Source organism: Bos taurus, chromosome 4 (assembly GCF_002263795.3).
Source record: "Bos taurus isolate L1 Dominette 01449 registration number 42190680 breed Hereford chromosome 4, ARS-UCD2.0, whole genome shotgun sequence".
Lineage (NCBI taxonomy): Eukaryota > Metazoa > Chordata > Mammalia > Artiodactyla > Bovidae > Bos > Bos taurus.
In genome coordinates this window covers 77430158-77458045 of record NC_037331.1, presented here as the reverse complement: position 1 = coordinate 77458045, position 27888 = coordinate 77430158, and the positions used below count along the sequence as shown (strand labels likewise).

The following is a 27888-nucleotide window of genomic DNA, read 5'->3' as shown; positions in this document are numbered from 1 at the left end:
AGTGCAAAAGCCTTGTCAAGTGTGCTTTCCCTGCTATTTTTCAGACAAGAGCATGGCATGAATTCACACCTTTGTTCTTCCTTTAGCTTAGCAAACAGGTGTTGAGGGCCTGCCCTGGCCAGACTGATGGTGCTGGGGATATGGACAATTCCCACCAATTACAACACGGGGCCATGGAGCACAAGTGCACAGGCAGGCACACCCCTCTACCCTCCACCCACTCAGGGCGCCCCTCACAGGGTAAACAGCCTGGACTCATACATTTATCGGATGGGTTTCCAGTAGTAGGAAGTCCTATGCAGTACCTTGTTCTAACTTGCACAAAGGCCCCTGTGGGTGAGCAGCCCAGTTAGTGTGACCCAACACATGAGCAGGAGAGGAAGTAGCATCCAGGAAGTGGTCCGCCCTGCTTTCACAGAGGAAACCAACACAGAGCGGAGAGAGATGAAGGGGTAGGAAGAGGGCTTCAGGTTCACAGAAATGACAAGCAGAGGGAGGGCAGAGTGGCAGAACCAGAGCTGCAGAAGTACAGAAGGGGAACCATGGGAAATGGGTCTAGAAATGGAGGTGTTTGCTCAGAGAAGCATCTACCCTGTGTGGCTGGGTCGACTCTGCAGGAAAGGGCTGCAGAAAGGAGAGGGATGGGATAGGGCACAACCAGCCAGGTGACTTCTGCAACAGCCCAGCCTACAGCTCACACCAGAGTGTGAGGATCAAGAGGATGGTTTCTTAAAATATTTAGGACAGTTCTTATATATTTGCTAATTTATACACCAACTTCTTCTAAAAAGAATGATGGGGCTAACAAGGGTATTACATGTCAGAAGAGAAGTAAACAGATGAATAAGGAAATGACAAATGGAAAACAATTTTAAGAAGAAAAAACTGGGGTAAAGTTAGTACCCCAAACTATACACTGTCATGCACTAGCCATTTCCTCAAGGTGGCCACAGTCTTGACATCAAGCTTCCTATCTGCTCAGCAGAAAGGGGAGCCTAAGTAGCTACAAGGTCCAGAGCATCCATGGAGGAACACCACCCTCCTAATACCATACCTGCTATCTCTCCCACGCGTGTTCAGAGAGGCAATCTCTCAAGTGGGTGATGTTACAAACAGCACCCCTAGATCTTTTTATAAAATATCATAATCAAAACCACAATCACAGTCCAAGAAAAAAAAAAGCATAAATAGAATCTCACAAGTGACCCAAATAGTGAGGACTTGCTACTCTGACTCTGTGGAGCGCTAAGGCAGTCAGGATCCACCTGGTCTCCAGGGAGCCACTGAGTGTGTCCAAGCAAGAAGGGATTGGGATGGGAGAAAGGGGGGCTCAGTCTCTGCTCCTTTTTACCCAGCTTCAGTTTCCCTGCCTCATCAGCTAACTTTTGAATAAAGTATTCAGCAGCCCCTAATCTCACAAAAAAATTCAAAAAAGCTCTGTAAAACTAGAGACAGACTTTAGGCTACCTCCAGGAAGGTGACATTTTATATCTAAGTGTTTGATAAGAATTGAAGATTTTTTAACGAAGTGAAAATCTCCCAAGAAACTCAAATTCAATTACTCTTCTTATTGGTTGGTCACTAAGTTGTGTCTGACTCTTTGCAACCACAGGACTGTAGCCCATCAGACTCCTCTGTCCATGGGAATTCTCTAGGCAAGAATACTGGAGTGGGTTGCCATTTCCTTCTCCAGGGGATCTTCTCGACCCAGGGATCGAACCCACATCTCCCACATTGGCAGGTGAATTCTTTACCACCGAGCCACCAGGAAGCCCTCAATTAACCTACTACACAGCCAAGAAGAATTTTTTTTTTTTTTTTTTGCTTTACAATTAACTAAGAGGAAAGGGTTGCAACTCATTTTGAAGATTAAGGGATGGTTAGCCACGGGAAGGTGGAACAAAGTACAGGCAAGATGTCTCCAGAAAGCAGTCCTAATAGCTCTGTTCTGACACACAAAGGGTACTTGGGCCCCAGTGGTTTCAAAGTGCTGATCCCCTTTCTAGAATCAAAATGCAAGAGTTGGCATAGGGTTGGAGACTACCTCCTGGCTGCTCCCCTCAAGCCCCTGCAGATGAAGGAGGTCTGCAGAAGTCTCAGCAGCAGGGTGGACAGAAGAACCCCTGAGGGTTCGAGCCACAGAAAAATACCTGAGCTGGAAGGAGGGAAGCAGTCTCACGGTGCAATCTCAACCTTTGCACGTCAGAATCCCCTGAGGACAGCTTAGAGTCACGTAGCTCTTCCATAGCAGAGCAATGACGTCCGTCTGTCTGACCCTGCAAGCCATGGTCCTTCCACTGAGTGACAAAACACACATTACAGATCATAGATTTCAGAATAATCAGATTCTCACACAGGTGGTATGTGCTGTCCAAAAGCCACTCTAAAGTTCACGTGTCAATATATCCCCAAGTCATCATTTCAAGGGTCAAGACAGAGAGAACACTGCTCAGAAAATACTGGATGGAGGAGAGGCAGGTCTTCCCATCTGTTGAATGACACTGCCTACAATACTGCCACTCTTAGAAGACTACACATCCTTCCAGCCTTTAGAAAATCAAACCATGAGGGGAAGAGAGGGCAGAGGAGGGGAGGACATCCGACTTAAGAAAACAGACATGAAAAAATTAAGGCAGTAAGAAATAAAGTGAAAGAACAAGGAAGGACTAGACCAAAAAAGACCAAAAAGAGACAAAAAATAAAATATAAGAAAAGAAGTGTGACTAGCAAAAAAGAAAACTGGGGCTAAATTTTAAAAGAATGAAATGTAGTGTTTTGAGGTAAAGGAGACAAAAGAGGCTAAAAACAAAAACCAAAAATACAGCAGCATGCAAATAAATGTGATTAAAAGATGTTTTAAATTAAAAGACAATAAATATTCTCCCCAAAAATAAAAGTTAAGTGATGGCTTTGTTAGAGGGAATCCATTTACAGTGTTTACATTATGTATATTAGATCATCACAGTTGTATATTTTAAATATCTGACAATTTTGTCAATTATACCTCAATAAAAATGAGAAATGAAAAAAAAAAAAAGGTGATCATGTTAAAATGAGACCAGGAAGGTGGAGCTCTAGTCCATTTTGACTAATATCCTCATAAGAAGAGGAAGAGACATCAGGGATGCAGGTGTGCAGAGAAAACAACGTGAAGAGGCAGCAAGGGGACCACCTGCGAGCCAAGGAGAGCGGCCTCAGAGGGAGCCATCCACCTACACCTTGGTCTTGGTTCTCCCAGCCTCCAGAACTCTGACAATATAAATTTTTGTTGTTTAAACCCCTTCCCTGAATTAAAAGACTACGAAGGTAAGCATTTTAAAAATTAAGCTTTCTAACCAGTTTTGGCTCTGAAGTCTTAGAATAACCAAGTGTTTCTAGAAGAAAACTTTCTGTTCCGAACTCAGGATAATCATGAGGAAAGAACCTGGCAGGAGGCAACTTTCCCCTGGGTAAAGGTGAGTTAGGAATGCTGATAAAAGGCTGTCCAGTGTTGATAATAGATCCAAGTACCTGGTAGTGATTCCAGGAAAACAGTGACTACCTGGAAGAGATCCTGGTGCCAATAAAAAGGACTGCGCTCAGTCGCTCAGTTGTTTCTGACCTGTGACACCATGGACTACAGCCCGCCAGGCTCCTCTGTCCATGAAGTTTTCCAGGCAAGGATACTGCAGTGGGTTGCCATTTCCTACTCCAACGCATTTTCTTAACCCAGGGACTGAACCTGCGTCTCCTGCACTGGCAGGTGGATTCTTTACCACTGAGCCACCTAGAAAGCTCCTTAACATTTTTTTTTTTTAATAATGAAATATAGGATGAAAACAAAATGTAGCTGAAGAGGGCACCAGGCGACCTGACATGAATTTTTAAATCCCATTTAAAACACCTATAAAGACACACACAAGAAAAGAGCCTACTTCAGACAGTAATATATTACTAAAATCTGGGAGAAAGTTCCACTAACTAGTGTGAAAGAAGACACAGTTCAGTGGCCAACCGCAGCCCCACCTACCTCTGAAGGGTAAGAGCACAGCTGCCAGGAAGTGCGTGGGAAGAAGGTGCAGCCCTTCACCTCTCTCCACCCCCAGCCCAGGGTTCCTGGGTTTGCAGCAATCAGGAAACAGGCAGCCAGCCCCACACTGGGTGAGCCCTGACAGCCACGATCCCTTCCCCATCCAGAAGTTCTATATCCATTCAGAGGCTACAATCCTAGTCAGTAAAACTTCACAGCAAGTAGAGAAAGGACTGGCACTGGCAACAATTTACTCCAAGAAATAAAATAATATGAAGAAGAGCATTGATTTGGACACATCCTTAGTTATTGAAAGACAATACATGTAAGAACCAAGTAAGATGGGCTTCCCTGTTGGCTCAGACAGTAAAGAATCTGCGTGAAATATAAGAGACCTGGGTTCAACCCGTGAGTTGGGAAGATCCCCTGGAGGAAGGCAAGGCAACCCATTCCGATATTCTTGCCTGGAGAATCCCCAGGGGCAGAGGAGCCTGGTAGGCTACAGTTCATGGGGTCACAAAAAGTCAGACACGACTGAGTGACTAAGAACACACAAGATGGGAATAAAGAGACATCATGCTAAGAAGGAAACAGAAGAAACTCAGGTAAGATTCCAAGGAAACTCAAAAATGTAACAGCACACCTGACACTGAAGTGAAGTCACTCAGTCGTGTCCGACTCTTTGTGACCCCATGGACTGTAGCCCACCAGGCTCCTCAATCCATGGAATTTTCCGGGCAAGAGTACTGGAGTGGGTTGCCATTTCCTTCTCCAGGGGATCTTCCCAACCCAGGGATTGAACCCAGGTCTCCTGCATTGCAGGCATACGTTTTACCGTCTGAGCCACCCTGACATTAGCGCTTGAGAAAAACATCAGAATTAACATGACCAGAAAAGCTGAATTCATAATAAGGAAGTTACATTCAAGAAGTTACATTCAAGTCTTCCCTTGAAGACTGGCCCAGTGGCCCAGTGGTTAAGACTCCATCTTCCAATGCATGGGGTGCATGTTTGATCCTTGGTTGATCACAGAACTAAGATTTCACATGTTATGTGGTGTGGCCAAAAGTTAACAAAAGTTTTCCCATACTGTACAATAAAAGAGCAAAAACAGAGTAAATGACAAATGCCAATTTCAGAACTAAGATCTAACAAACCTGATCATCATAACTGCTGTTAAACTGAAGACAAGACAAAACAGAATTATACTAGAAGAAAACAAAATTGAAAAAAGACAAAAATGTACACCATCTTCCGGATCTATTCACCAACCCTCACTGGCAAAAACTTTTTATTACAGGGGGAGAAAAAAAATCCCAGTACCCTAAAACAGTATACCCATAAATGACAATAAATTTCCCAAGACAAAAGAATAATAACAATAAATTCCTGGGAAGCACTGAGTGTAATCCAAGACCTCTAAAACCAGGAATTCCCTGGCAATTCAGTGATTAAGACAGCTCTTTGACTGCTAGGGGCGCTGGTCAAGGAACTAAGATCCCACAAGCCATGTGGTATGGCCAAAAACAAACAAACAAACAAAAACTTTACAGCCAATCAAACTCTGTGAAGACAGAGGAAGTCATTATGTATTTGGAAAGAACCCAGATGTTACATAATCCACATAGCCTTCCTGAAACATTAGTTAAAGATATATTACATTTTATCAAAAAACAAATCCAAATTATCTAGGAAAAAAAGTGTATTAGGAAAGACAGTATGCAATTAATTAGATTTAGTTAGATTTAGATGAACTCCGGGAGTTGGTGATGGACAGGGAGGCCTGGTGTGCTGTGATTCATGGGGTCGCAAAGAGCTGGACACAACTGAGCAACTGAACTAACTAACTAGATCTAGATTTAATTAGATCCAATTAATTAGATCTAAAAAATTATTGTTTATGCTGTTACAAAATGAATTAAAACATCTAAAACTTTTAAAAATATATATATAATATTCAAATTTATAACATGGCCTAAAATTCCACATAATACCATTTCACACCAGTCAGAATGGCTGCGATCCAAAAGTCTACAAATAATAAATGCTGGAGAGGGTGTGGAGAAAAGGGAACCCTCTTACACTGTTGGTGGGAATGCAAACTAGTACAGCCACTATGGAGAACAGTGTGGAGATTCCTTAAAAAACTGGAAATAGAACTGCCTTATGATCCAGCAATCCCACTGCTGGGCACACACACTGAGGAAACCAGAAGGGAAAGAGACACGTGTACCCCAATGTTCATCGCAGCACTGTTTATAATAGCCAGGACATGGAAGCAACCTAGATGTCCATCAGCAGATGAATGGATAAGAAAGCTGTGGTACATATACACAATGGAGTATTACTCAGCCATTAAAAAGAAAACATTTGAATCAGTTCTAATGAGGTGGATGAAACTGGAGCCTATTATACAGAGTGAAGTAAGCCAGAAGGAAAAACATAAATACAGAATACTAACGCATATATATGGAATTTAGAAAGATGGTAACAATAACCCGGTGTACGAGACAGCAAAAGAGACACTGATGTATAGAACAGTCTTATGGACTCTGTGGGAGAGGGAGAGGGTGGGAAGATTTGGGAGAATGGCATTGAACATGTAAAATATCATGTAAGAAACGAGTTGCCAGTCCAGGTTCGATGCACGATACTGGATGCTTGGGGCTAGTGCACTGGGACGACCCAGAGGGATGGTATGGGGAGGGAGGAGGGAGGAGGGTTCAGGATGGGGAACACATGTATACCTGTGGCGGATTCATTTTGATATTTGGCAAAACTAATACAATTATGTAAAGTTTAAAAATAAAATAAAATTAGAAAAAAAAAAAAAAGTAAAATCATGCTGAAGCCCCCAGTCATCATAACTTATTTCATGGTGCAGCCTGCAAGGCTCCTCTCTCCATAGAATTTTCCAGGGAAAAATACTAGAGTGGGTTGCCTTTCCCTTCTCCAGGGGATCTTCCCAATCCAGAGATCAAACCCAGGTCTCCTGCATTATAGGCAGATTCTTTATCATCTGAGCCAAATTGGAGTACAAGTACTATTACTTTTCTTGATGTTGATACAGAAGTTAATAGAATTAAAAGCATATGCAAATTCACAAAAGGAAGTAAAAGTCTGAGCCCTAAGAACAATATCATGTCAATTAAAATAAATGTGAAGGGTTTAGACTCTCATATTGTGGTAAATAGGCTCCCAGGATGCCCTCAGTGAACCACACTTCCTGGTATTCGCACCTTGATATGAATCGGGCCTGGCTCTAGGACTCCTTCAGCCAACAGAATGAGGCCAAACTGACCCTGCGGCAGTTCTATGCCTCAGCTTTGAGGAGGCCTGGCAGCTTTCACTTCAGCACTGTTGGGAGTCCCAAGCCATCATATAAAAAGTATGGTTACTCTGCCCTACTGTAGAGATCACATAAAAAGAGTAAGTGAAGACGCCACAGGTAAGGGAGAGGACTGAGACTACATAGTAGGTAGACAGATAAACAGTATGCCCCACTGTCCCAAGAACTATCCCTGCACCAAGGCACTAATAACCACGTGAATGAGCCTTAGTGGACATTCTAGTCCTAGTGAGCCACCAGATGACTACAGTACCAGCTGAATAACCATGGAACAGAAGAACTATCCAGCTATTCCAACTATAAATCAGGAGAGTTATCAAAATAGTTCTAGCTTAAAGCCACTAAGTTTCGAGATGGTTTGTTATGCAGCAACAGAGAACCAAAACATCTTTTAAAAGCTTTTCTAAAAGGATTTTTAAAAAATCAACTCTTTCAAATTTACATTATTTTTAAGAGTAACAATCTAAAATGCAATGAAGGCTTAAAAACAGAAGACTTGGCATATTCATACAAAAACAAAGCAGAGTGGAAACAAAGAGTCAGTTCAAGGCAAAAAGCACTACTTGGGATAAAAATAGACAAAAATACAATAGTTATAAAAATTGGTGGCAAACAACACTAAAATATACTGCCAAAAACAACTAAAGATAAAATTTAAAAAATTGAAAACCACCATAGTAGGAGACCAACATGTCATCTCCCATCTTTAACAAATCCAATTTAAAAAAAAGCAATCGAGAACAGGGAATTTGCATAATTTTTTTGAACCTTGCAAGCTCAATGTGTGTGTGTATCGATACATATTTGAACATACTGAAACTTTGCAGTGTCTTAACAGGCGGCATTCCTTCCATAAGGCTTTGTGGGACTGATGCAAACATTCTCCTGTTTTCACTGCCCAACCCTGTGACAACTTCTTGGAGAATAAATCTGTATGGCTCATGAGAGGGCAAAACAAGTATAAATCAGTAATTAGATGTCTTAAACCAATTAATCTGAGCCATTGTGGAAATTCATCTCATACTATTACAAGTGGCTATTATCCTTAATTTTAAAAATAAAATGGTAAAATTTTGAAACTGAATTTTAAATAAGAAGACGGAAGAACATAAATCAGTTTAATACCATTTTCATTAAGAATAAAACAAACTAATAATGGCAAAACAAGTATAAATCAGTAATTAGATGTCTTAAACCAATTAATCTGAGCCATTGTGGAAATTCATCTCATACTATTACAAGTGGCTATTATCCTTAATTTTGAAGATAAAATGGTAAAATTTTGAAACTGAATTTTAAATAAGAAGATGGAAGAACATAAATCAGTTTAATACCATTTTCATTAAGAATAAAACAAACTAACAATGTTAACAGTGGTTATCCATTCAATCAACAGATATTTGTCCTCCAAAATACCAAGCATCATATTGTGCACTGGAAATACAGTAGAAAGCAAGACAGTTGTTTGTGGATTTTACACTGTAGTGGGAGGAGATATACAATAAACAATAAGACTATTTTAGTTAGTGATGAATACTTTTGGAAAAAATAGTGTCAAGAGAATGAGAAGACAAGCCACAGACTAGGAGGAAATATTTGCAAAAGACGTATCTGATAAAAGACTTTTATCTAAAATATACAAAGAATCATAAAACTCATTAAGAAAACGAATTAATTAAAAATGGGCAAAATTTTTGAACAGTTCAACAGAAAGAAATTCAGATGACATAAGCATTCAAAAGACAATGTCAAATGTTACTAGGAAATTACAAATTGAAACAACAATGAGATACCATTATGTATCTATTAGAACTACTAAAATCCAAAACATTGACAACACTAAATGCTGGATGTGGAACAACCACTGCTGGTGGGAGTGTACCTCCACTTTGGAGGACAGTGTGACAGTTCCTTACAAAACTATGCTACTCACTTACTTACATATGTACAACATAAACGTGACATGCTAGAGTATGAAAATGGGAAAGAGCAACTTCAGCTGTGGAGTGAGGGAAGGCCTCTCTGCCAAGTTCGGAGTTGAGACTGAAGGAGTAATCTGAAAACCAGGGGAAGGGCTAAGGCCCTAAAGCACCCACCAGCTTGGTTTGTTCAAAGCAGCAAGAAGCAGACTAGTGCGGTAAATGAGGGTGGGCAGGGTCTTTACCACATAAAGCTTCGTAGGGTATGCTATTGAGTTTGAATTTTATTCCAAGTATAATGAGAAACTGCTGAAGATTTCTACCAGGTTTTGTTTTGGGGGGTGTACTTTTTAGACTTCTCTAGAAGGGGAAAGACGGAAGGAGAAAGTCTAATTACAAGCCTATTGCAGCAGTCCACACTGAAGATGATGGCAACGAGAAGATGAGCTGGTAGCAGTGGAGACGCAAAGAAGGCAACAGATGTCTGATAGGAAGCAAAATAACAAGGGTGCAGGACAAGGCACGTAGCAGACGGACTTCACAGAATTTATCATCACACGTAAACCTCTTCACAAATACCTGGAGCATTCAAAACTACCATGCAGTTAGAATTTAGAAATGATAAAAAAGAGTCTTGGGAGAAAGCTTTAAACAGTAAACTAGGATTCCTAAAATGTGAACATCAACATTTTAAGAATCCATGAACTAAAATGGACGGGAATGGGCGAATTTAATTCAGATGAACATTATATCCACTACTGTGGGCAAGAATCCCTTAGAAGGAATAGAGCAGCTCTCATAGAAAACAAGAGTCTGAAATGCAGCACTTGGATGCAATCTCAAAAATGACAGAATGATCTTGGTTCGCTTCTAAGGCAAACCATTAACATCACAGTAATCCAAGGCTATGTCCCAACCTCTAATGCTGAAGAAGCTAAAGTTGAACAATTTTATGAAGACCTACAAGACCTCCTAGAACTAACACCAAAAAAAGATGTCCATTTCATCATAGGGGACTGGAATGCAAAAGTAGGAAGTTAAGAGATAACTGGAATAACAGGCAAGTTTGGCCTTGGAGTACAAAATGAAGCAGTACAAAGGTTAACAGAGTTTTGCCAAGAGAACACACTGGTCATAGCAAACATCCTCTTCCAACAAGACAAGAGACAACTCTACATATGGACATCACCAGACGGTCAGTACCAAAATCAGACTGATTATATTTTTTGCAACCAAAAATGGAGAAACTCTGTACAGTCAGCAAAAAATAAATAAATAAATAAATAAAAGACCTGGAGCTGACTGTGGCTCAGATCACTAGCTCCTTACTGAAAAATTCAGGCTCAAAATGAAGAAAGTATGGAGAACCACTAGGCCATTCACGTATGGCCTAAATCAAATCCCTTATGATTATAAAAGGGCTTCCCTTGTAGCTCAGTCAGTAAAGAATCTGCCTGCAGTGCAGGAGACCAGGGTTCAATCCATGGGTTGGGAATATCCCCTGGAGAAGGAAATGGCAACCCACTCCAGTATCCTTGCCTGGAAAATCTCATGGACACAGGAGCCTGGTGGGCTGCAGTCCATGGGGTCGCAAAGAGTTGGGCACGACTGAGCAACTAACACTTACTTACTTTAAAATTATACAGTGGAGGTGACGAATAGATTCAAGGGACTAGATCTGGTACACAGAGTGCCTGAAGAACTATGGACAGAGGTTTGCAACACTGTACAGGAGGTAATGACCAAAACCATACCCAAAAAAAGGAAATTCAAGAAGGCAAGGTGGTTGTCTGAGGAGGCCTTACAAATAGCTAAGAAAAGAGAAGCAAAAAGCAAAGGAGAAAGTGAAAGATATACCCAACTGAATGCAGAGTTACAAAAAACAGCAAGGAGAGATAAAAAAGCCTTCTCAAGTGACCAATGCAAAGAGAGAGGAAAACAACAGAATGGGAAAGACTAGAGATCTCTTCAAGAAAATTGGAGATACCAAGGGAATATTTCAAACAAAGATGGGCACAATAAAGGACAAAAATGGCAAGAACCTAACAGAAGCAGAGGATATTAAAAAGAGGTGGTAAGAATACACAGAAGAACTGTACAAAAAAGCTCTTAATGATCTAGATAACCATGATGGTGTGGTCACTCACCTAGAGCCAGACATCCTGGAGTGTGAAGTCAAGTGCGCCTTAAGAAGCACTACTACGAACAAAGCTAATGGAGGTGATGGAATTCCACCTGAGCTATTTCAAATCTTAAAAGATGATGCTGTTAAAAGATGATGCTGCACTCATTATGCCAGCAAATTTGGAAAACTCAGTGGTACCCACAGGACTGGAAAAGGTCAGTTTCCATTCCAATCCCAAAGAAAGGCAATGCCAAAGAATGTTCAAATTACTGTACAATTACACTCATTTCACATGCCAGCATAATTATGCTCAAAATTCTCCAAGCTAGGCTTCAACAGTACATGAACCAAGAAATTCCAGATGTACAAGCTGGATTTAGAAAAAGCAGAGGAACCAGAGATGAAATTACCAACATATGCTGGATCATAGAAAAAGCAAGGGAATTCCAAAAAAACATCTACTTCTGCTTCATTGACTATGCTGAAGCCTTTGATGGTGTGGATCATAACAAACTGTGGAATATTTTTAATGAGATGGAAGTAACAAACCACCTTTCCTGCCTCCAGAGAAACCTGTATGCAGGACAAGAAGCAACAGTTAGAACCAGATATGGAACAACGGACTGCTTCAAAATTGAGAAAGGAGTTCATCAAGGATATATATTGTCACCCTGCTTATTTAACTTATATGTAGAGTACACCACATGAAATGTTGGGCTGGATGAATCACAAGCTGGAATCAAGACTGCAGGGAGAAATATCAACAACCTCAGATATGCAGATGACACCACTTTAAAGATAGAAAGTGAACAGGAACTAAAAAACCTTGTGATGAAGGTGAAAAGAGGAGAGAGAAAAAGCTGACTTAAAACTCAACATTCAAAAAACTAAGATCATGGCATCTGGTCCTATCACTTCATGGCAAATAGATGGGGAAGATTTCATTTTCCTGGGCTCCAAAATCACCGTGGATGGTGACTGTAGACACAAAATTAAGATGCTTGCTGCTTGGAAGAATAGTTATGAAAAACCTAGACAGTGTATTAAAAGCCAGACACATCACTTTGCCAACAAAGGTCCATATAGCCAAAGCTAAGGTTTTTTCAGTAGTCATATATGGATATGAGAGTTGGGCCATAAAGAAAGTTGACTGCCAAAGATTTGACGCTTTCAATCTGTGGTGCTGGAGAAGACTCTTAAGAGTTCCTTGGACAACAAGGAGATCAAACCAGTTAATCCTAAAGGAAATCAATCCTGAGTATTCACTGGAAGGACTGATGCTGAAGCTGAAGCTCCAATACTTTGGCCACCTGATGTGAAGAGCCAACTCACTGGAAAAGCCCTGATGCTGGGAAAGATAGAGGGCAAGAGGAGAAGGGGAGACAGAGGATAAGATGGTTGGATGGCATCACTGACTCAATGGACATGTGTTTGAACAAACTCAGGGAGATGGTGAAGGACAGAGAAGCCTGGCGTGCTGCAGTTCATGGGGTCGCAGAGTTGTACACAACTTAGCAACTGAACAACAAGGATTCCTAAATCTGACTACTTGTGATGTCTCATCTGTTTGAACAAAATACATTTCAAGACCATTCTACCAAAGATTTGAAAACACAGCAAGATAACTGAGTATTTTCCAGCATCCAAAACTTCAAATAATAGACTGATTCATAACTATTTTGCAAGTATGAGTAAGGCAAACCCTATAAAACATTTACTTCAGCATTTCTATTAAAAGCTCCCATTTTATAAAAAGAAAAGTAAAATAGTTTGTTATGGGGGATTAGATGATTTCGAATCTGGGAGTCTGTGGTCTCCTCTATTATCCCTGAAGTCCTCCACTTATTTGCACAAACTCAGTTCTCTGTTTCCTGTTGCCTCTCTGGCCAGGCCCCTTCAGTTTCTCGCGTCATCTTTCATCCTCTCGCCATCTTATATTCTCCCTTATTCTGTGTTATGGACAGAACTTGCCCTCCCACGGCCCACCCACCACATTCATATGTTGAAGCCTTAATACTCAGAATGTAATTGTATTTGAAAATAAGGTCTTTAAAGAGGTAATTAGGGCTTCCTTGATAGCTCAGTTGGTAAAGAATCTGCTTGCAGCGCAGGAGACCCCGGTTTGATTCATGGGTCAGGAAGATCAGCTGGAAAAGGGATAGGCTACCCACTCCAGTACTTTGGGGCTTCCCTTGTGGCTCAGCTGGTAAAGAATCCACCTACAATGCAGGAGACCTGGGTTTGATCGCTGGTTGGGAAGATCCCCTGGAGAAGGGAAAGGCTACCCACTCCAGTGTTCTGGCCTGGAGAATTCCATGGACTGTATAGTCCATGGGGTCGCAAAGAGTTGGACACAACTGAGCGACTTTCACTTTCTTTTTCACTTCAAAGAGGTAATTAAGTTAAAATGAGGTCTTTAGGGTAAGCCCTAATCCAATAATGACTGGTGTCCTTATAAGATGAAATTTGTACAGGGACACGTAGGCAAACGGAGGAAGGACCGAGTGAAGACAAATGGAGAAGGTGGCCATCTACAAGCAAAGGAGAGAGGCCTCAGAAGAAACCAAAATTGGTTACACCTCTAGAACTGTGAGGAAATCAATTTATGTTGTTTAAGCCATCCAGGCTGTTGTGTTTTGTCATGGTGGTCATAATAAACTAACATACACCATTTCCCCTCTTTCACCAAATTTCATTCCCATCAAAATCTTCACCTAAGATGTTATTCAGTGACTTGAGTCTGGGTCTACTAAGATTCCTAAATTTCTATCTCTAGGCCAGGCATCCCTGGGGGCTTAAACTAAACCTCTCTTCAACACTTATCCATATCCCCAAGTGAGCTCCTTTCCCTCCTCTCCTCTCTGTGCCAGCTCTCCCTTACCTGAATTCCCTACTGCAGTGGATGGAACCGACACAGGCAGTTCCTGCAAATAAGTAAGGCATCCAGGAGTCATCTTCATAAAAACAAAAATAGCTACCACATATTTACTAAACATGTGAGAGCTTTACACACATTTCCTCAAAGAAACCAGAACACTCATACACTGCTGCTAGAGTATAACCACCATGGACAACTATTTGACAGTATCTACTAAAGTGTACAGGTACATACACACATACATCAAAAAGCACATACAAGAATGTTCATAGCCATATTATTTATAATAGACCCCAAATAAGAATGGAGAAGAAAACAGCAATGAAAATGAACAAGTGAGAATAAACCTTACAAACACTATATTGAGCAAGAGAAGTCTGGATCCAATATTGCACACTGAATAATTCTCAGCACATAAAATGTTTTTCCTCCCCAAACAGTGCATGCGCGTGTGTGTGTGTGTGTACACACGCACACACGGTAAAAAAACACACAACATACGATGACATCAGCAATAAGGCACAGTAACAGACCCCAGCCTCCATCTCCCAACAAAGAACAATTAGCCAGCTATCCATAAAAGAAAATAGCTCCTGGGGAGTTCACGGAGTCACCTAAGAACCATCAGCAACATAGTAGAAGAAAAAGCCTGAGAATAACTGCACAAAAAAGGTAAAAAGATTGATTTGCCTTTACCAGCCCATCCCCAGGCCTGCATTGCTCAGTGCTAAGAGGGAAGGAACTTCCCCATGGGAGAGAGTTCTCCTTACCAGGAAAAGGGAAGCAGGTGAGCAACCAGCTTTCCCAGCCTTCCAGGGCACTGCACATAGGATCTGCTGCAGTTTCACCCCACCAGAGACTAGCAAAGCTGACCTGTATAGAGAGGGCTCAGAAAGGGAGGAAGGGCCAGGGCTTCAGCCATGCAGCAGGAGTAAACAGTTCCCAGTGGCCTGATCTGCAGAAGATCCCAGAAGCCTTCACCTCTGAGGACAACAACAGGCCTTGTGGACACTGCAGATCTGGCATCTTCATCCCTGAGGACTTCACTGTGGACCCCAGCAGATGGCTCCAGGCAGGACCCCGGTAGCTTTCACAGCTGACAAAACCAATAGCCAGTACAGCCACTGTGGACCCCCTGCAGGCTTCACCACTGAGATTCTCACCCGTAGGTTTTTTCATATTCACAGTCAACAGGGCCCATGTCCCTCCCTATTCCTTCCCCCAACCTCCTGCTTGAGCCCAGGATCCTCACCAGCAGCCAACTCTGGCTGCTACTGCTGCATGAGAGCAAGGCACCAGCCTGCCCCATGGCTAGTCCTGGCAGCCACACACATGCACATCAACAGGTAAGGCCCACATAAGACTCTAACTCCCGTCACGGGTCTGCACAGCTTCACATGCTGGCAGCTAACCCCTGCAGGCCACTGGCCCCAGTTCCTGTCACAAGCCTCCAATGCCATGTACATGCCTGTGGCAAGGCCCTGAAGCCACACAAGTGTTTGCTGACAGCCTGGGTCCCCACAGCTGCTCAGGCACCCAGAGCAGGCCCAACTCCTGTCACTGGCCTGCACTCACATGTGCCCAAGACTGACCCAGAAGCCACACCCCTATACTCAACCACCTTGATTCCAGATGTTGTTTAGTCACAAAGTCAGGTCCAACTCTCTGCCACCACATGAACTGCAGCCCACCAGGCTCCACTGTCCACAGGATTTCCCAGGCAAGAATACTAGAGTGGGTTGCCATTTCCTTCTCCAGGGATCTTCCTAACCCAGGGATCAAACCCACAGCTCCTACATTGGCAGGAGGATTCTTTACCACTGAGCCACCAGGGAAGCCCAGATTCCAGATACCAGCTCCCAAAGTTATGCATGCCCCTGTGGCTAGGTCCTACAGATTTACAAGTAAACTCTAACAGCCAGGTCTCCTAGAGCTGGCCCCAGACACTGCTACTCTGGCCTTGCCACTGCACATGTATCTGCAGCCATTCCTGCCCACTCAGGTATCTGCAGCAGCCCTCGCACTCAAGCATGTACATCCCACCAACTCTGGCCACACTAGGCCACCACCACCACTGCCTGTCCTGGTACCTAACTGCTGGACCTACAGGCACTGCTGAGGACCTCGGGAGCCTTCGCAACCACAGTGGACTGCCTCTGTCTCTCAGCAAGGGTCACACAGTTGCCAGTGCAGTAGACTCTGACTGCTTGAACTGACAAGATACCACATACCAGGGGGCCTAGAGATGCCGTACATTTGGCACCTTGCACCACTGGACCCAAGTTTACAGTGCAGTCCAGTGGGCCTCTACCTGGAGGTGAAGGTCTTTCCTTAGTGAAGTCAGTCCATAAAGTCTATGAATACACAGATTCATACACTTTGAATACAGAGATACCTATTCAAGGCTACAGCTGTCAGAAAGAAACAAGGAAAAATGAACCAAACACACACACACACAAACAGTAAAATTCCAGTAACTGACCTCCCCACAAAATGGAGATAGATAAATTACCTAACAAAGAATTCAGAAAACTATTATAAAGATGGTTGGCAAACTACAGGAGATCACACATAAACAATTTAATGCCATCAGGAAAATCATACAAGAACAAAATGAGATAAATAACAAAGAGATAGAAAAACTAAAAAAGTACCAAACAAATTTTGGAGCTGATCAATACAACCACTGAATTAAAGAATTCAGTGAGAGCTTCAACAGAAGACTAGATCAAACAGAAAAAAACAATTAACTCAAAGACAGGTCATTTGAAAGTATCCAGTGAGAGGCATGAAAATAAAAATGAAGAAAAGGAATGAAGAAAGCCTACAGAACTTATGGGACACCATGACAAAAAATAAACAATGTATTATGGGATTCCCCAGAGAAGAGACAGAGAAAGGGCTGAAAGCTTATTTACAGATACAACGGTGGAGAACTTTCCAAATTTGGACATCTGAGTTCTTGAAGCTCAGAGGTCTCTAAAAGATTCCATCAAAAGATACCTTCTCCATGATACATTATAATAAAGTGTTAAAAAAAAGTTAAAAATAGAATTACCAAAATATCCAGCAACTCCATTTCTGGGTATATATCCAAAGAAATGAAAATAGGTTATTTAAGAGATATATGTACACCCATGTTTAATGTATCCTTATCACTATAGCCAAGACAGGAAAACAACCTAAGTACTTGTCCACAGATGAATGGATAAAGAAGATATGGTAGGCATGCATGTATGTATACATACCATAAACACACAGTGGAAGACATTTAGCCATGAGAAAGGAAACCCAACCATTTGTGACAACACGGATGGACCTTGAGGACATTATGCTAAGTGAGATAAGCCAAAGACAAAGGCAAATACAATATGTCATCACTGATATCTGGAATCTAAAAAAGCCAAACTCTAAACAACAGAGAGGAAATTGGTGGTTACCAGGGAACTTAGGATTGCAGAATAGGACAGACTACATTGCTTAAGGGCACAAACATACAACAAGTAGCAAAAAGTCCTCGATATCTAATGAATAGTATAGTAAATATAGTTAACACTATTGTATCATAATCAAACTTGCTAAGAGGCTAGATCTTAATTATCTACCTACTTAAAGAAATGATAATTATGTGATGTAACAAAGGTGCTAAACAGTGCTACAAAGACAATCATTATAGTATAAAAATAAATCCAATCAATATGTTGCATACCTTAAATTTACAGAATGTTGATTGTCAAGCATACTTAAAAAAAAAGATAATAACAACTGCTGGTAAGGGTACAGAAAAACTGTAACTTTTATATACTGTTTATGAAAATGTAAAAAGTAAAGTTGTTGGGGAAAATAGTTTGGAAGTTCCTCCAAATGTTAAACGTAGAATTACCAAATAACCCGGCAACTACTCTCCTAGGTGTATACCTAAAAGAACTGAAAACAGGCATTCAAACAAAACTTACACAAGTTTAAACTGGGAAAAAATAATTCCTAGACCCTAACTACCCAAGAAATAGTATCCAGAAAATAAATCTTACAAACCAATAAAAAAAAAAAGCAAACAACCCAAAAGAAAAAATGAGCAAGAAATACAGACAGACATCTCACAGAGGACTTAAGGAGAGTTAACAGTTGAAAAAGTGTTTAATCTCATTAGTTTTCAGAAAATGTAAATTAAGACCACAGACTAATACTGTATATCCATTAGAAATGCAAAAATCAAGAAACAAGAAATGTCAACTGTTAGCAAGGATTCAGATTACGGGAATACTCATATACTGCTGATGGAATGTAAACTGGTACAACCACTCTGAATCACATCTTTGGATATCATATAAAATTCAGCATGCACATATGCTAAAACTCAATAATAGCAGCATTGCTCAAAATAGCAAAACACTAGAAACAATTCAAATGCTCATAGAAAGACAAATAAACATATGGTGTATTAGCAGAAACGCATATTAGACAATAAAAATGAATGACTTACCATTAAAGGCAACATTAGAAACAAGAGTATCAAAAAAAAAAAAAAAGGCAAAAATACTTAACATTTTTGTAAGGCCTCAAAAATAAGCCAAACTAGATTATACGTGCGTGCATGCATGTACACTCAGTCGTGTCCAACTCTTTGCAACCTCATGGACTGTAGCCGCCAGGCTGCTCTGGCCATGGGATTTCCCAGGCAAGATACTGAACTGGGCTGCTATTTCCTCCTCCAGGGATCTTCCCGACCCAGGGATCAAACCTGCACCTCTTGTGTCTCCTGCATTGGCAGGCAGATTCTTTACCACTGGTGCCACCTGGGAAGCCAAACTATGTATTTGTAATATATATAATATATAGCTCACAAATTTGTAATTTTTAAAACTTATTTTAAAAAGGCAAAGAAATTATAAAATTGAAGATAGTAATATTTCTGGTGGGAAAGTTAGAAGGTAGAATGGTAGTGGAGTTTTGTAAAACTTGACCTCAAGTATCTTAAGACCTCTAGTTGGACCTGAGGATTAAACTGACTTCAGACAGATTAAAAGAAGAAAACATTATATTAGAACTATGACACTATAAAAGAAGAAAACACATTATTTTTTCATGTACATGTAAGCATCCACAAGAAAATGAAGACTCCTCAAATTGGCAAAACCTAAGTGCTTATATATTAGGTGAACAAAGAAAAGCAACTGTGAGAAAAGAGTAGAGACAGGAGTTATTTTTACAAGGTTTGTTTGTACAGAATACTCAGTCTCAACCCCTAGCTCCACTGATAAAAATGTTTCCTCTTGGTATGGTATGGAAGGCATCTTTCACTTGAGAAGAGTTTTATCTTCTGCTTTCAGGAAGAATGGGGCGGGGCGGGGCAGGGGGAAGGGGCTGTGGTGAGAGCATTCTTCTTGCACCTGCCATTTTTTTAAGTGCATTTAGCTCAAAATAATCCTTATGCCAAAGTGGTATATTTTGCCATTCCTTCAATAGTATTGGTTCTCACATTGTTCTTACTCTGGGTGATCAGCTCACAAAAATCCATAACTTATATATGTAGATTCTTTGCCATGTCCTGAGTGATACATATTTTTAACATACAAAAAATTTTAATATAAAATAATTATACATTAGCTCTATGCCAAAAATATAGTAAATGCCCAAGAAATACTAATTATTTTTATTGTGAGGGGAAAGTATTTAAATTAAAGTATAATAGAATTCAATCATATATATGCTGCATGGTCTCAATAAAACAGGACTCATTTTTATGGATAAAGAATAACTTGAGGAAATAAAATGCTCACAATGACTCCTTCTAGAAAATGAGAGGCAGAGTAAATAAATAACGTCTTTCTGGATCTTTATGCTTAATAGCATTTACAAATCTTCTGCATTAAGCATGCTTAAATTACTAAGAGTGACAGCAGAACCAAACAGAACAGTCAATGAATAGAATGTCTGACACATATTATGCAATTAATCTGTCACAATAATAAATTTAAATATCTCATGTATTCAGTATTATCCAAATACTAAATGGTTTTGCTTTGCCATTTTATTCCAGCAACGTGACGAAACACCAACACAGGATATATTCTAAAGGTCCCATACAGTTCCACGTGCTACTCGATAAAGCTTATTTAATCCTCACTCAGTATCTCAAAAAGACATTGCAGAAACACAGAAGCAGGGCTAAATACCCACTCCATTCTTCATTTGGTCTTTGTGGGCCTTTATTACTCCAGTTGTAAGCCCAAACAGTACTGTTAAGAAGAATAATGGAGCTGATACCATAAAAGCAATGTGCATTCTATAAAGGGCAAGACGGCTTTGAGCTAACGCTTATCCTCCTACATTTTACATATCTTGGGGGCATAATCAGGTCTTTGTAATCCCAGTAATTATCAGAGTTTTTAAAATAAAACAAGAGGATCAATAATGGCTTCTTAAATAGAATTTTTAAATGTCCTCCTCTTCCTCCATCCAATAATAGTTCTGACACTTCTGTTTTATAGATTATAAATCTTCAGTGATTAAGACGGTCTTTGATAAAAACCAAAACTATTCTTAAAATTCAGCTGAGTGAACCTTTCTTCTGCTTTATGTGTTGTACTTTCCTAGAAAACTGTTAACCTGCAAGGAGAAACTGTGCTACTTGTCTTGGATTCAATATAATACGTGTGGCAAGTGGTAAGCATTTAATACATAACCAAAATTCTTTCTTTCTTGTTCCGAAAAGTGAAAGGGCTTTATAGAGCTCGATAGCTTTAAGGAAATGTTGGAGTAATCACCCTAAATGTATAAAATTGCTGATGATCAAATTGCTGTGGGCAATTTGATAATAAGCCACTCCTTGTGTTATAAAAGAAAGAATGAACATAGCAACATGCTTTGTCCATGATTTCAGCCTGACGTAATCCTAAAATTGGAGAGTGTGATTTGTGACACATGGACCTGAGTCAAGGACAAGTTTTCCTTAATGAATAGGCTTTATTGAATTAGTCATTGAGGGAGTAAATATGCACAACCCAGTATCAGGGCTTATCTTCAAGACTTATAAGGGCAGACTTCCCGTGACCATTCTAACGCTCTGCTCTTCAGCCCACACTGTGCCCTCTCCATAGCTGAACCACAGCACAAGTATCAGGTACGTTAAAACTGTTGACAAACTGATAAAATGTCTTGGTTGAAAGCAATTTTAAAAGTTAAAGGTCATTAGTCAATTTTTTTTCCAACAAATATTACAGATATTTTTTCACAGATACCCTCTATACTAGAATAGCCCTTCATGTTTTTTTCTTCTCCAACACACATAATATATGACATTTACAAGTGCAAATACCCTACCAGGCTATAGAATAAATAAGTACATTCACTATATTTTAACACCATCTCTTTCTCCCCTCTCAAGGAAGCAAGAAACAATAAGATTACGTGTAAATCCCCCCTAATTCGTATTGTAAAAGTAATTAAAAATTTTAATTCAATTCTTAGATGTAACAAATTACCTGCTAAATACCTGACAACCAACTACTGAATTTAAGAGGATAATGGGATTCCCTAGTAGTCCAGCTGGAAAAGAATCCGCCTACAATGCAGGAGACCCCAGTTGGATTCCTGGGTAGGGAAGATCCCGTGGAGGAGAGTATGACAACCCACTTCTGTATTCTTCCCTGGAGAATCCCCACAGACAGAGGAGCCTGGCGGGGTACAGTCCATGGGGTCACAAAGAGTCAGACACGACTGAGTGACTAAGCACACACACATGCAATGTCACACAGAAGGGGTACACTTTGGGGGTGAAAAGTGCTACTGGTACATAGTTCAGGAGGATTCACAGGAAAAAAAATGTTATCAGGAATCCTATAATGAATTTGAACAAAGCCAAATGTTATAAACATCTGAATAAAATCATTAATGCACTGCTCAACAGATCTCTGAAAATTACTACCTACGAATACTGACTGATTCTAGCTCTCACTTCTGGGAATCCTGTACTTGCCTATTCATGTACAAATAAGAAATTTCTAAAAGAAATAAAACATTATCAGTAAAGGGAATGCTCTTGCACTGTTGGTGGGAAGGTAAACTGATATAGCCACTATGGAAGACAGCATGGAGATTCCTTAAAAAACTAGGAATAAAACCACCATATGACCCAGCAATCCCACTCCTAGGCATATTATACCCTGAGGAAACCAAAGTTGAAAAAGACACAGGTATCCCATTGTCCACTGCAGCACTATTTACAATAGCTAGAACATGGAAGCAACCTAGATGTCCATCAACAGATGAGTGGATAAAGAAGCTGTGGTACATATACACAATGGAATATTACTTGGCCATAAAAAGCAATGCATTTGAGTTAGTTCTGATGCAGTGGATGAACCTAGAACCTATTATACAGAGTGAAGTTAGTCAGAAAGAGAAAGATAAATATCATATTCTAACACATATATACAGAATCTAGAAGAATGGTACTGAAGAACTTATTTACAGGGCAGCAATGGAGAAACAGACACAGAGAACAGACTTATGAACATGGGGAGAGGGTGAGAAGTATGGAAAGAGTAACATGGAAGCTTACATTACCATGTGTAAAATAGATAGCCAATGAGAATTTGCTGTATGGCTCAGGAAACTCAAACAGGGGCTCTGTATCAACCTAGAGGGGTGGGGTGGGGAGGGAGATGGGAGGGAGGTTCAAGAGCGAAGGGACATATATATACTTATGGCTGATACATGTTGAGGTTTGACAGAAAACAACAAAATTCTGTAAAGCAATTATCCTTCAATAAAAAATAAATAAAAAAAAAACATTAGCAGTGTATCATTTGAAGATGGTATGATTAATATTTACTTTGTTGCTGAAATTTTTTAAACAGAGAGGTTGCTCCTCCATCTACCTAATTAAACCCGATTATTTAAATGACAGATTAAAATTTTGGATCTAATCCTTACTCATTCACTATTGTGGGGAAAACTTAAAACCACTAAAAAGAGATGAGAATACTTTCATGATTATCAAATTCTTGGTAGTAAATTATGTCTTTGTTTCTTTCATTAGTAATTCAATCCTAAGTAAGACTTATAACCTAGAAAAATAAGATTTAGGCTAAAGAATTATTTGGTTATTTAAAAAACACATATGGTGATAAGCTGTACCTTTTTCCCATGAAAAGTGAAAAACTGCAACCAAATAGTATTAAAAGCTAAGGACAGAAGCTGTCTACACCCCTCCACATGTTTTACAGGATTTAGGTTGTCACTTGTACTCTCATTCAAACTGATTTAAAACATTAATGCATTTTCCTATTTTCAGTACAATGGTGAACTAGGTTTTGCGCATCAATCTTCCTGTTACAAACAACTTAATGACCTGTAAAAGTATTTAAAAACATTTTTTTTGAAAGCACTGAAAAATAATAAGACAGTAAAAAAATTATCAAGTCAGAAAAGTAAGAGGGGATTTCAAAAAATAGTGCTGGAAAAACTAAATATTTATATTCAAAGAAAAACAAATAAAGGTGGACATTTACCTTACAAAAACTAACTCAAAATGGATCAAAGACCTAAATGTAAGAGCTAAAAGTATAAAATTCTTCATAGACAACATAGAAAGTTCCATGACACTGAATTTGACAATGATTTCTTGGATATGACACTAAAAACATAGGCAACAAAAGGAAAAAAAATAGATAAACTGGACTAAATCAAAATTTTAAACTTTTGTGGATAAAAGAATACTATCAACAGAATAAAAAGGCAACCCACAGAACTGAAAAACTATTTGCAAATTACATACCTGATAAAGAATTCATGTCTGGAAGCAACTCCTAATACTAAATTAAAATAGGGCAAATTAAAAAATGGGCTAAGGGACTTCCCTGGTGGTCCAGTGATTGGGAGTCTGCCTGTCAATGCAGGGGACAAGAGCTCAATCCCTGGTCCAGGAAGATTTCACATGCCATGGAGCAACTGAGTCTGTTGCTACTGAAGCCCATGCACCCTAGAGACCATGCTCTGCAATAAGAAAAGCCACTGCAATGAGAAGCCCATGGACTGCAACTAGAGAGAATCCCTGATCACCACAAGTAGACAAAGCCCATGCAGCAACAAAGACCCCGAACAGCCAAACATAAACAAACAAAAAAAATGTAACAGGCTAAGGACTTGAATAGACACTTCTCCAAAGAAGATACACAACTAGCCAATAAGCGTAAGAGAAGATGCTCAACATCACTCATCACTGGGGAAATGCAAATTAAAATCACAGTAAGATACCACTTCACACCTATTAAAAGTTATTAAAAAACAAAACAAAACAGGAAACAACAAGTATTGATGAGGATGTGGAGAAACTGGAACCCTTGCGTGCTGCTAATGAAAATGTAAAATGGTGCAGCTGTTGTGGAAAATAGTACATTGATTCCTCAAAAAATTAAAAATAGAATTACTATATGATCCAGCAATTCCACCCATGGGTATATACCCAAAAGAAATGAGAGCAAGGATTCAAACAGATACTTGTACGCCCATGTTCACAGCAACATCATAAACAACAGCCAAAAGTAGAAACAAGTAAAGTTTCCAATCGGTAGATGAGTTGATAATCAAAATGTGGTATGAGTACACACAAACATACACACAGAGAAAGGAATATTATTCAGCCTTCAAAAGGACTGAAATTCTGGTACATGTTATAACATGAACCTTAATGACATTATGCTAAGTGAAATAAGCCAAACACAAGAATACAACTACTACATGATTCTACTAATATGAGGTACTTAGAATAATCAAACTCATACAAAGTAGAACAGCAGTTACCAGGGGCTGAGGTGAGTGGGATAAGGAGAATATTGTGTAATGGGTTCAGTATGAGATGATGAAAAATTTCAGGAGACAGTGCTGATGTTTGTACAACAATGGGAATATATTATACTTAATGCCACTGAACTATACATTTAAAAACAATTAAAATGGTAAATTTTATGTTATATATTTTACATTATGTATATTTTACCACAATTTTCCTTTAAGTGAAATGGGAATGAAAATTCAGCATGGAAAGCAAATTCTAAAGCCACATTTCCTCTGAAGGGTCCTTGCTGATATTGAAAAATTAGAATCTTTGTTTTTATTGATTCTCAGGGTGACTGATACAGAAATAAAACTGAGGGCCTAACCCTCTCTCATAAGAAGCTGGAATTCCAAAGAGATACAACCTTAAGTGAGAATAACCCGAAGCAGATAACAACTTTGGATCAAACTGCTTTTCTCAAACTGTAAACCTGGGTTATAATGTATCCTGGATTGCAATACTCCCAAAGTGTCCGTCAAAAACAAATGTAAATTTCCTAAGTATATACTCTATGGTCCAAAAAATATTCTTAACTTTTCAAATGTAGTATCCAAGGCCCAGATAACGATAATGGAATACACAGGAAACTAAAAAGGAATAAGAGTTATCTGAACCAACAAAAAGGAATAGGGGGTCGGGAAATAACTTAAGAAATCGGAATTATCAGATGTAGACCAAAAAACAATTCTGTTTTCTGTGACAGGATAAATAAAAGACAACTCTGAACTTTTAGAAGAGAACTGAAAAGTAACAGTGACAGTCACTCAGACTCTTTGCAACCCCATGGACTGCAGCCTGCCAGGCTCCTCTGTCCATGGAATTCTCCAGGCCAAAATACTGTAGTGGGTAGCTGTTCCCTTCTCCAGGGAATGTTCCCAACACAGGGATTGAATCCAGGTCTCCCACGTTGCAGTGGATTCTTTACCATCTGAGCCACCAGGGAAGCCCAGCAGAGAAGTGAAAACCATAAATGGTGACATAGATTTGAAAAAACAAAAACTGAGGAATCAAAACTCGAATAACCCCAATTAAGAACTGAATGGACAGGTTTAAAAGCAGACTGCTGTATGCTCAGTCATGTCCAACTCTTTACAACCCTTTGGACTGTAGCCTGTCAGGCTTCTCTTCCACGTGATTCGTCAGGCAAGAAGACCAAAGAGGATTGCCATTTCCTCCGCCAGGGGATCTTCCAGACCAAGAGATCTAATCCACATTTCCTGTGTCTCCTACACTGCAGGCGGATTCTTTACTGCTGAGCCACTGAGGAAGCCAAAAGCAGATTAGATGCAGCTTAAAAGATAATTAATAAATGGAAAGATAGGACAAAAGCCTAAAGATATGCAAGACCTGACCTGAACCAGCTTGTGAAAGTCAATTACATGCAAGTCTTTCTAACCCTGCATCAGTGAAGTCATGTTGGTTGTCTGAAACTTCCATGTTTATACTGCAAAAATCAACAAATGCTACCAATCAGGGCTTTATTTTCCCCTGGAGAACCAGTTCACCCATCACTGGAAGCCACCATACAAGATTCAACACAAAGAGACAAAAGATCACAAATGTATGAGAGAGGTTGAGATATGTGAAGAATATATGAGAAAGTCTAATATATATTTAACTGGAGTTTCAAAAGAAACTGAAGAAATTAAAGAACACGAGAATGGCAAAAGTAACATCTGATGAGAAAGTGGGTACGATTTTTCCAGAACTAATGAAATCATAGGTTTAAAGAAGCCCAGTGAATCCACTACAGGATAAATAAAAAGAAATCTGCAGTGAAGACTAACCACTATAACCATTTACTTTTGAATCTATGAGTTCTTCTCTTTAAAAATTATAAATGCCATCAGAATTCAAACAGGTGGGGATTTATTTTCATTAATTTTACCTAGAACACAATGAGGCCTACACTTTGGACCTGCAGATTCAGAAACCTGTCAGCCCACAGAAGTTTTCTTCTACTTTTATTTTTTGCTTTTGTTACATTTATTCTGATTTCTCCCTTAGAAATACCACACTCATTAGTTATTTTTCCTCTATCTGCCCTCAGTATTTATCATCTTTACCCTCATCACCTCACTTCCTGTCACCATTTTCTCCTTATTCTGGACAATCTCAAATACTCACTATAGGATTGATTCTGTTTTCTGCAGCATCAGCTCTGCTATTTACAACTGCCATTGCAGATTTTTATCCTGCTACTGCATTTTCAGGCTTTTTGGTTTATTTTTAATCTTCTTTCCAGTTCCTCCTAAAATCTTATTTTTTCTTATGCCTTTTTGTCTTGATTTTATAGAGGTCATATTTTTGCTTCCTTGCTGAGAATAAAATCTTACATTTCCACAAATATCTTCTGTATATCATCTTAAATCATATTGATAATTATTAAGTCTTTCCTCATCATCTTTGGGCAATGGTTCCCTTCTTTGGTGCTATACATTTCTTTCATAATTTCCATAAAGATTATTATCTTTGCAAAAAGAATATACACAATTTTTCAAATGGCAGAGTATGTAGATCATCCTTGATTCTCTCCATTCTGCCACTATCCACTGGATGGTGAAATTTTGCTCACATCTTAACTTGGGCACATTGTTAAGTTCAGTCCATAATAGTTCAGTTCAGCAAGCAATGCAACTATGCTCAACTGATTTAGATCTTCTATCATTCTCTCTTCTCATATTATGAGGAGAATTTATTACTATTACATCAGGAATGTGCTGTAGTTTGTCTTTTAACAGAAAAAAATAAGTGCTAATCTGAAATCC

The 27888-nt window shown here is 39.6% G+C and overlaps 1 protein-coding gene across 24 annotated transcripts in view; it reads right to left on the bottom strand.

Moving 5' to 3' along the window:
* The window catches only part of COA1 (cytochrome c oxidase assembly factor 1), a 94645-nt gene that overhangs the window by 7863 nt on the left and 58894 nt on the right, over positions 1-27888 (bottom strand). For 5 of the 24 annotated variants that reach the window (XM_059885456.1, XM_059885452.1, XM_059885455.1 and 2 more), the window contains one exon: positions 2151-2297. The exons of the other annotated variants lie outside the window; for them this stretch is intronic. In XM_059885456.1, the coding sequence (XP_059741439.1) occupies positions 2151-2246 (96 nt within the window). In that variant the 5' untranslated portion in view covers positions 2247-2297. The remainder of the gene's footprint in view (positions 1-2150; positions 2298-27888) is intronic. 24 annotated transcript variants of the gene reach the window in all.